The sequence below is a fragment of the Oncorhynchus keta genome, chromosome 20, assembly GCF_023373465.1.
Source record: "Oncorhynchus keta strain PuntledgeMale-10-30-2019 chromosome 20, Oket_V2, whole genome shotgun sequence".
Lineage (NCBI taxonomy): Eukaryota > Metazoa > Chordata > Actinopteri > Salmoniformes > Salmonidae > Oncorhynchus > Oncorhynchus keta.
Genome location: NC_068440.1, coordinates 16,667,475 through 16,678,183, shown reverse-complemented (window position 1 = coordinate 16,678,183; position 10,709 = coordinate 16,667,475). Strand labels below are relative to the sequence as shown.

At 40.9% G+C, this 10,709-nt stretch overlaps 1 protein-coding gene across 1 annotated transcript in view; it reads right to left on the bottom strand.

Annotated features, from left to right (window-relative positions):
• Window positions 1-583: 583 nt before the first annotated feature.
• The window catches only part of LOC118399065 (delta-type opioid receptor-like), a 28,696-nt gene continuing 18,570 nt past the window's right edge, over window positions 584-10,709 (bottom strand). Inside the window, exons 2-5 of the mRNA XM_035794820.2 lie at window positions 8,212-8,444; window positions 7,821-7,943; window positions 7,113-7,407; window positions 584-6,947 (exon numbers count right to left, since the gene is read on the bottom strand). Of these exons, the coding sequence (XP_035650713.1) occupies window positions 6,707-6,947; window positions 7,113-7,407; window positions 7,821-7,943; window positions 8,212-8,444 (892 nt within the window). The 3' untranslated portion in view covers window positions 584-6,706. The remainder of the gene's footprint in view (window positions 6,948-7,112; window positions 7,408-7,820; window positions 7,944-8,211; window positions 8,445-10,709) is intronic.

The window sequence follows — 10,709 nt, the reverse complement described above, 5'->3', positions numbered from 1 at the left end:
TCACACTTGATTTGGATAGTCCAGATTATCCATTTGCTCTGCTACCAACATACTACCAACAAATGATCTGTTGATAAGCAACTGCTTGCTAAAGTTAGTGTTATGGTTAGGTTTAGAATAAGGTTTAGGGTTTGGGTTAAGGTTAGGGTAAGGGTTAGGGTTAGGGTTAGAGCTAGGGTTAGGGATAGTAGATAGTTAGTTGACATGCTACTGATAGTTGTAGAGCATCTACAGATGGACTATTCAAATAAAGTGTTTTCGGTCTTTGTTCTTCTGTTTTCGGCTTTTGACTGTTACAGTGTACTGTAAGAACAGCAACTAACAGTTTAGTTATCCATCCACAGTTCCTCAAACTAGACATAGTACACCCCTGACCCTAGCTAATGCTAGCCACAAAAGCTAATGCAACAAGACATATGATACTGTACTACTGATATTCCTCCACCAGACCATTCGTAACATATCATATAAAATGGAGGGACACATGAAAAAAACATAATATAATGTGAATGGGTGTGAGGCACCATTGGCTCTACAAATCATCCCATGGTTTTTACAAATTGGGACACATAATTTGCTACCATGTTCATTTTTATTGATTTGTGTTGTTTTAATCAATAATCCGAGACAGGCTTCTTGTAAAACATCTTGGCTTGCTGTTCGTTCATCAATGCATTTTTACAATAGATGCTCATCTATCTTAAACTATAAACTATAAGGATTACTGCATGACCACTGCAAGGTTAACCATGATGGACTCAAGTATGAATACCACAAATACCTTACAGTCTCTGGCAATACATTGAATACAAGCAAACATATTTATCGTTTTTAAAGGAGTTCCATATCAATTTATATTAATTCATGAAAAAATGAGCTAACTGCAATATCCAAAGCACGGCAGAAGAAGTGATAGAAAGAATATAGGAAACACTTTGTTTGGAGGAGATAGTCAATCTGTAGGCTAAAGACAAGCTGTTGAAATGCTGCTGATTGCCTACAGATAGTTTGTTGAACATCTGTAGATGAACTCTTATATAAAGTGTGAAAACCAAAATATAAGTATAACAACAGGAACGACAGATTGTGAACAAAGAAGATAGGAGATTCAACACAAAGATTGATTCACATAAAGAGAGTACGGAAAGGTACAATGCTGCAGCTATTGACAGCGGGTTTCGAGAAAAATTATGCAGGAGTTAGCCTTAATCAAAATAACATCCATTTTTCTATAGCAGACACTCAGAGGCAAGAAGGCTATAGTAGGCTATTAGCAACCGTTCCTGTTGTAGTGGCCATTTTCAAATTTGTGACATTAGCACGCTTTTTTTCAGTGTGATGTACTGTTACCTTTATGGTCCCACTGTGTATTAAAGGGTGTTAAAACCATACTTAGATGGCCATTATATTACCATGTACAGTTCATTTATGGAAGGTGTGAACATTGTTACAGGGTAGGAAAGTACTTAAATATCTCTACCCGGTAGATTTGTGCTTGTTTGCAAAGCTAATGCATGTCAACATGTCAATATCATATCTGTAATACATAACGATGTGTAGGCTGTTCACATTTTAATACACTATCTTCCTTTGTTGCTACCACCTAAATACATGATTTTAGAAATCACATATAAGGTGGGTCTCAGGAATACTGACAAAAGCGACGAGAACATAAACCAGAAATTGATTCAGCTGTAAATAATTCAGTAGTCTGTGTTCTTAGTGCTGAAGCATTTTTACTCACTGCCATGAAATATACTGCAAATAAGACTCGGTATAAAATAGTCTCAGTCTATAATTACATTTTTACAATTTAAGTCGTACTGAATCAGTTCCTTTCTTATTTTTTTTAGCATTTAGGGCTAGCCTCAGCAGTAGACTATGTGATCAATTATCACTATGAAAATATCATAAAGTTATCATAAAGAAAGCATACAGAATCACATACACCAGTTGTTTCACCTATAACTGAAAAAGTTAGCGAACTTTGACCTCAGAACAGCCTCAATTTGTCTCTACAAGGTGTCAAAAGTGTTCCACTGGGATGCTGGCACATTTAGACTCCAATGCGTCCCACAGTTGTCACGTTGGCTGGATGTCCTTTGAGTGATGGAACATTCTTGATGCACACGGGAAACTGTTGAGCGTGAAAAACTCAGCTGCGTTGCAGTACTTGACACACTCAAACCGGTGCGCCTGGCACCTATCATACCTCGTTCAAAGGCACTTAAATCTTTTGTCTTGCCCATTCACTTTCTGAATGGCACACATACACAATCCATGTCTCAATTGTCTCAAGGCTTAAAATCCTACTTTAACCTGTCTCCTCCCCTTCATTTACACTGATTGAAGTGGATTTAACAAGTGACAACAATAAGGGATCATAGCTTTCACCTGGGCAGTCTATGTCATGGAAAGAGCAGGCGTTCTTAATGTTTTGTATACTACAAACTCATGTTAAGTGATTTTAGTTTTGAACTGACTTTTGTTTTGGCAGCTGTTGTATCCTTCTGACTTCAGTATGTCCACAGACATACAGATACACATCATTAGAAATATCTAACCATAGTAGTTACATGTAATCTACAGATGGAGGATCTTCATTTGAGTCAGTTGGCTACAACAGGAAAATAATCATGCAGCAATAGGAAAGGGAAATGATTATGTGGCTTATAATTCATGGTAATTCTTGTAGGAGGTTAAGTTTGAAATTTCAAATAGGAAATTACAAACTTCGGGAAGCCTTTTTCAAAACTCAAATACTGTATAAGTTTCCATTTCCTACTGTGCAGAAAAATTCACAGCAGCAATTAAGATCCTACACCTGTAAGAATGAAGTCGACATAATCAGTAATTATATTATATTTGATTTCTTAGTCTGTGCTAGCTAGTATCATTTGGCTAAATGATTCACAAAATTTCCGTCATCATTTTGAAGTTTGTCACTGTGGTTTGTGACATAGCATCATGTCCAAGGTCATTCAAAACTATAACTGCATCTGAAATGGTACCCTAATCCCTGCATAGTGCACCAATTGGTCAAATGTAGTGCACTATCTAGGGAATAGGGTGCCATGTGGGGTGCAATCTATGGCAGGATTTACAGGTTGGATATTTCATCAGCATTGATTACCGGGAGAATGTATACCCTATAATAAACTCAAATTATAGCCTATGAAATACGAAGGGTGATTTTCAATTTAATGGCTATCATTGATTGATGCCCTCAAAGTATAATTGAGCGCTATGATCATCTATTTTAGGAATCTTATCATGACTTAATGCCATAGTTAAGTCTCTCTAATCTGCCATAGATTTATTTAGACAGATGACACAATGTTTCTCTCCAACTGCACAGTTTCATAGAGCCTGCGTGCCAAATTGCTCCCTATTCCCTATAGTGCACTACATTCTTATAAAAAAAAGGATCCAAAAGGGTTCTTTGGCTGTCCCAAAAATGTAGAACCCTTATGTGTTCCATATGTAGAACCCTCTATGGAAAGGGTTCGACGTGGTACCGAAAATGGTTATTTAAAGGGTTCTACTTTGGGGATAGCCAAAGAACCCTTCGTAGGTTTTAGATATCACCTTTTTTTCCTAAGAGTGTACTTTTGACCAGAGCAGAATGGACCTACTGTGTGTTCAAAAGTAGTGCACTATATAGAGAATAGGATGCCTTTTCAGTGCATCCTTATTTAAGCATAGTTTAATCTGCCATAGATTTTATTTGACAGATAACACAATGTTTTTCTCCAATTACACAGTAACACAGATAGTGAGTCCTATTGAACTCTCATCTCACTTGGTTCAGCTATATAAATGCTCAGTGATTCTCAAGAGGTTTGTGGTTTCGGTTTCACAAGCCGCCATACTCTTCCAGTTTAAAGTTGTTGTGCTGTACACAGTGTGTTCTGCAGTTGTTGTTCAATTTTCACATTCATCAGAGTAGTAATGCATTCACAAAGAGTGTAGATCATGATTGGACTATGCAGCCCCAGCGTCTTCCGTCTGCTCCTCCAACCTCAATCAGTGGTCCATAACTATTTAGCTGTTCCTCTCAGTGGTCCCTTCCACCTCTCTGCTCCTCTCTGCTCCAACCGATAAAACCTACCCGTGAAAGTAGGATTGGAGCCGACAGCCAAGGTGTCGTTGGAAAGGAAATGCTATGGTACAGTAGATTGAACAATCCTGGATTCTCAGCTATAGGGCACAAGCAGGTACAGAGCTCTGTGGTAGATTTTAATGTAGAAATGTTCCATGTTGCGAATGTCATAAAATATAAAATATTCAATTCATATCAGGAGTGTTGTAATATTATCTAACTTTGACAACAACTGCTATGTCGGAGCATATTGTCAGTCAGTAGGGAATTCTCTACGCCATGTTTTTATTTACAGTATATAGTATAAAAAAATGATGTTGGCTACAGAATCACATAGCTATCAGCCCCATTTTCCCATGTTGATTCGGTGTCTCGTGCCCTAGTGCTTTGCTCTAAAGTATGCTTTCAGCCATCATCCAACCTGTCAAAAATAATCCGTAATTTCTTCTTCTACATGTGAAATGTCACTGTTTTTCCTTTTGTTTTGAAGTAGATGAGAAAGTGGAAAATAATGTTCTGTTTTTCCCATGAGATCTTAATTTGACTCCATGGAAGTAGAGTTAAGTGTGATGCTTAGAATATGCCTCAGCAATCTTTAAAGTTCCTCATCAATGTAAGTTTACAGGTGCTTGCTTCCCAGGGAATAGAAAGAAGATCAACCAAGACAATGCATTCGGAAAGTATTCAGACCCCTTGACTTTTCCACATTTTGTTAAAGTCTTTTTCTAAAATGTGTAAAAATATTTTTGGGGTCCTCATCAATCTACACACAATAACCCATAATGACAAAGTGAAAACAGGTTTTTTGATATTTTTGCAAATGTATTCAAATTAAAAAACAGAAAAACGTTATTTACATAAGTATTCAGACCCTTTGTACTCAGACCCTTTCCATTGATCATCATTGAGATGTTATTACAACTTTCCACTTTCCACTTGTGGTAAATTCCGTTGATTGGACATTATTTGGAAAGGAACACACCTGTCTGTATACGGTCACACAGTTGACAGTGCATGTCAGAGAGTCCAAGCTATGAGGTCAAAGGAATTGTCCGTAGAGCTCAGAGACAGGATTGTGTTGAGGCAAAGATCTGGGGAAGGGTACCAAAAAATGTTTGCAGCATTGGAGGTCCCCAAGAACAGAATGGCCTCCATCATTCTTAAATGGAATATGTTTGAAACAGTTAAGACTATTCTTAGAGCTGGCCCTGCCGCCCGGCCGAACTGGACAATTGGGGGAGAAGGGCCTTGGTCAGGGAGGTCAACAAGAACCCGATGGTCACTCTGGCAGAGGTCCAGACATCCTCAGTGGAGATGGGAGAACCTTCCAGAAGGACAACCATCTCTGCAGCACTCCACCAATCAGGCCTTTATGGTAGAGTGCCCAGACGGAAGCCACTCCTCAGTAAAAGGCACATGACAGCCAGCTTGGAGTTTCCAAAGGACACCTAAAGAACTCTCAGACCATGAGAAACAAGATTCTCTGGTCTGATGAAACCAAAATTGAACTCTTTGGCCTGAATGCCAAGCGTCACGTCTCGAGGAAACCTGGCAACATCCCTACGGTGAAATATGGTGGTGGCAGCATCATGCTGTCAGATGTTTTTCAGCAGCAGGGACTGGGAGACTAGTCAGGATCAAGGGAAAGATCAACAGAGCAAAGTATAGAGATATCCTTGATGAAAACCTGCTCAAGAGGGCTCAGAACCTGACTGCAGTGAAGATTCACCTTCCATCAGGACAACGACCCTAACCACAGAGCCAAGACAACGCAGGACTGGTTTTGGGACAAGTCTCTGAATGTCCTTGAGTGGCCCTGCCAGAGTCCAGGCTTAAACCTGATCAAACATCTCTGGAGAGACCTGAAAATAACTGCGCAGTGACGCTCCCCATCCAACCTAACAGAGCTTGAGAGGATCTGCAGAGAAGAAGGGGAGAAACACCCCAAATGCAGATGTGCCAAGCTTGTAGCGTCATACCCAAGAAGACTTGAGGCTGTAATTGAATACATTTTGGAATAAGGCAGTAACGTAACAAAATGTAGAAAAGGGGTCTGAATAGTTGCAGAATGCACTGTGTCTACTCATTTGGTGTTTCCCTTACCCTGTTGCCTATATTTTAAAAACATCCCCAGTCCCATATTTGTGCAGCTTGTCATCAGTCACAAACATGGATGACTAATTGATGAAACCATGTGGCATTCTTTGGACCACTGTCCTTGACAACATCCTGTGTATTCTCTCTGCAGCCAGACATCCATTTGTCACAAACCAGAAATGCGCTACTCAAAAGCTCTGGCACCGTCACAGATTGTCCCTGGATAGCGGAAAACGATTTATGGTGAAACATTGAATCTGTCTTCTTCTGAGCAACAATAAAGAACATTCCTAAATCTCACTGGGAGGAATATCAATTATGTGGTCCAAAAAAAACTATATGGTGTGGTTTGGACCCCTCTTTACTGACAACTCTGTGAGTCTCACTAAATCATTGCTTATCCTGTCAGAACTCTGTTGTGGAGATCTGGGTGACCTCAGACTGCAAGTCTTGCTGGGCCCTCCTGGGTTGAGAACCAGAACCACAAGGGATCTGGTCCATGCCTAGTCATACAGGCTTCCTTTCCTTCCCAGCTACAGTCGGAGTGCAGACGGACACGGGCTCCCGGTTGGCGTTCCGACCCCTGTTGAGGGAGTTGCGTACCACGCGGGTCCGGCAGGGCAGGCAGAAGTCCCGGAAGCACCTCTTGAAGTTCTCGTCCAGGAAAGCGTAGAGAACAGGGTTGAGACTACTGTTCATGTAGCCCAGCGCAATGCAGAGGTGCCAACTGGCTTTTACGTAGGGGTTCCTGTTAATAATAAGCAATGATAAATGATGTATAATTCATTTTATTTTATGCCCTTTTTCCAAGTAATTTGACCTAATAAAATAAGCAAGATTAATTAAAAAAAGCAATACAAGCACACAGTAAAATTAACAAGAAAATAAAAGTCCACAAAACATAAATTCTTACGTAGAGTTGATCTCCACCAGGGTCTTGATGATGATGAAGATGTGGATGGGTGTCCAGCAGATGATGAAGGCTGCGACGATCACGAGGACCATGCGGGTGATGCGGCGCATGTTGCGATCCTTCTCCTTAGAACCGGAGAGCAGTCGGACACTGCGCAGACGCAGTATCATCAGACCATAGCAGATGGTGATGACCATGACAGGGACGATGAAGGCAAAGATGAACACGCAGATCTTAGTGACCGTGTCCCAGTACCAGTCAGGGTCGGGGAACTTCAGCGTGCACATAGTCTGACCTAGGAAGAGAGGGGTGAAGGGGTGGAGAGAGGGGTGAAGAGGCGGAGAGAGGGGTGAAAGGCGGAGAGAGGGGTTTTGACCAAATATTTAACATACTGTAAATTTGCAGGAAGAGGGACTTAATCCCCTTATTTAATGGGATTAAAAAACAGACAGTTCTAGAGAGGAGACTGTAGTAGGTTTATGTTATAGAGATAATTTATATTTTGACCAAAGATTTAATATACTGTACATTTTTGCAGTAAGAGGGATTTATCCCCTTATGGGATTAAAAAACAAAGAATTTAACAGACAATTTCCCCAAAACATGTTGAGTTTGAAATGATGAAAACTCCAACATGGGTGAGGCTATACAAGAAATCGTTTTGAAAGAAGTGTAAAAAAACGTGCTAGTTTAACAATGCTGTCTCACCACTGTCTGTCGTTTTGGTCACAGCCATGACCATGATGGGCACTCCGATGGCAGAGGACAGAACCCAGATCAGAACGTTGATGATCTTACCCTTGGCGGGCGTCCTGAACTCCAGGGCTCTCACTGGGTGACACAGGAAATTACGGTTCAATTGCAATATATATTACAGTGACTGCTGGCCTTTTTTACATTTTATGTGGTGGATTATTGGTTCTAAGCACCCTTTCATTTATTTACGCGAGAGGATAGGAGTTGATCAGGATGAATTCCAAATGGCACCCTATTCTCTACTAAGTGCACTACTTTTAACCAGAGCCTCCCTAGGCTCTGGTTAAAAGTAGTGCACTATAAAGGGAATAGGGTCCCATGTGGAATGCTTCTCTCCCTTTACCTGGGTGGCACACAGCGATGTAGCGGTCCACAGACATCATGGTCAGGGTGAAGATGCTGGTGAACATGTTGTAGTAGTCAATGGCGATGACCACCTTACAGAGGACCTCTCCGAACGCCCAGGTCCCCATCAGGTACTTGGCGCTCTGGAAGGGCAGTGTGCTAGTGGCTAGGGCATCCGCTAGAGCCAGGTTAAAGATGTAGATGTTGGTGGATGTCTTCATCTTGGTGTATCTGTGGACAGAGGTGGATGAGTAAAGATAATTGATCTCTTGCTGTGTGTTGAACTTTCGTGGAACAGCAAAACATGCTTTTCTCATTGTTTTTGGAAACATTTCTATTTCTATCTGAATGAGTGATTAAAGATTAAAGCATTAGTGAGCTACAAATTGCTCTAACCACATAATTCAGTGTATGGTTTTTGTAAAGCATTGACATGATCAGATCATGATCACTGTTTTAAGATGAACATTTTCTTGACAACATTTCCCACTACGGATCTGTATTAGATCATAACTACTTCTGATTTTCTTTGGTCTATTCCTCTAAAATAAGCCAATTTAGAATTTCCGTAACTCCCTCATTTGTTTGCCTAAAAGAGTACAGTGCTTGTCGACTAGATATTTGCGCTCCGTGGAACGGCTTTGTGGATAAATTAAGTCCATTTAGTCAATGGTCCAGATGTGTGTGTTCACCATAAAAGCTATTGCCTTTCAAAAGCCAAAATGACAACAACATGAAACCAAACAACACTCAGAATGAAGTAAACAACATTTACTGGAATATGGAAATCAGCTCTGGGCGCTGGTCAGTAGTTGACAGTGACTGTAAGCTCCAAACCTAACTGTTCCCTGTTGCTCAGTAATAAATACATTGCAGCCTGTTGATTTTTCTCTCCTTGGTCGATAACATGTATAAACAGACACTTACAGCTCGTACTATATAAACACTACCAGCTAATTCCCTCTGGGGACTGGGGCTATAATGGAAGTCAGCAAAGAGACCTAGAGCCAGAATTGTGATGACCATCCCATGTTTAGGCATCCCATTTGCGTATGAGACTAATGGTGGGTTAGGGGTGAGAAGGGGCAGGGCTGTCGAGTGCCTGCTGCTGAGAGCTGCTGGTCATTTGCTGTTTACTCTTCTGCTCCTACGGCTCCCACAGAAGTGTTAAACCCTACTGACTCTGCACTTGACCTGCTATTCATTTTGGTCAAAATACATCTCATCAAGACACACAGACACGCATGCCAATGTACACATAGACACATACATCGAATTACCAGACGACTGGAGGCTCTAGTCCTCGATCTCGATCAGGGGAGGGTTGCGATTTAATCACAATTGGTTTTGGAGTTGGAATTAGATAAATGTCCTCCTTTCTGTACTGAATTCTCCCTGTAGTTAAGGAACTAATCAATATGTAGTATGGTAAGACACAGAGTTCTGAGCTCTCAGCTGGGGTGGATTGATCTTTCCTTGTGCTTCTCTTTCACACAAAAGTCTCTTCGCTGTCCTTATTCTGCCTAATGTCATGGAGAGATGAACTGAGACGATCAAAATGGCCTATTGTATACATATCATCTCAGTTCCCCGAGACATAATAACATATTTCTATTGATCAGGTGGAGGGCGATCTATTGTATATGCATGACAGATGGCTGAAAGACGTGTCAATCATGGGATAAATCTGAATTATTATTAGCCAATGCCCGTCACGTGTTTGGGTCCTTCTCACAGGCATCTCAGCTCCAAAGTAGGCTACAAGTGAAGACAGACACACCGGGGATGCAACTGCACGTGTCCTTCTTACTGAATTCTTAGGTGCATATTGAAGGTCTTAGAACTGTCTAAATGTACTTTTCGCCAGCCAACAAGATGAGTATGTCTGACGAACAGCAAAAACACTAGCCTACAGGTATGTCAATCTAAAATGCCCCATAGTACATTCAGTTTACCTAACCTATTGGTCAACTTACTTGTCCTTCTGTGTGAGAAAAACATATTCCATACGTACTCTGGGACAGTTGTGGGATGCGATAGATCCCAAATTAATATAAACACTCGCATCAAAAAAACTTTTAGGCTAATGCAACAGAGAGGCTATTTCTTCACATTATAAGAGCATCAATACGCAAACAGCAGTAGGCTATAAATCCGAGTCAGAGCCAGATTAAAACTATTGCCTGGAGTTTCTGGTGCTCAGATGTGTTTTGAGGCACAACATAGCAGGATACAGACATTTTTATTGTTCTTGATGGGAGGTTTTTTTCTCCGTCTGTTAGAATCCTTTGATTCAGCATAACTTAATCTATGAATCTGTCTGTGCTTCCTAGCTCCACTGTCAGCAGTGTCTCATATTTATCATATTTATAAAACAACAGTCAATCAGAGGCCGTTGTTATACCCCTTGGATGGGTTTGCTATCTGCATAAGTAGAATCATCATCGCCAGCCGTAAGCTGGCGTGATCGGGATTACACTCCTACACTACTCCCTC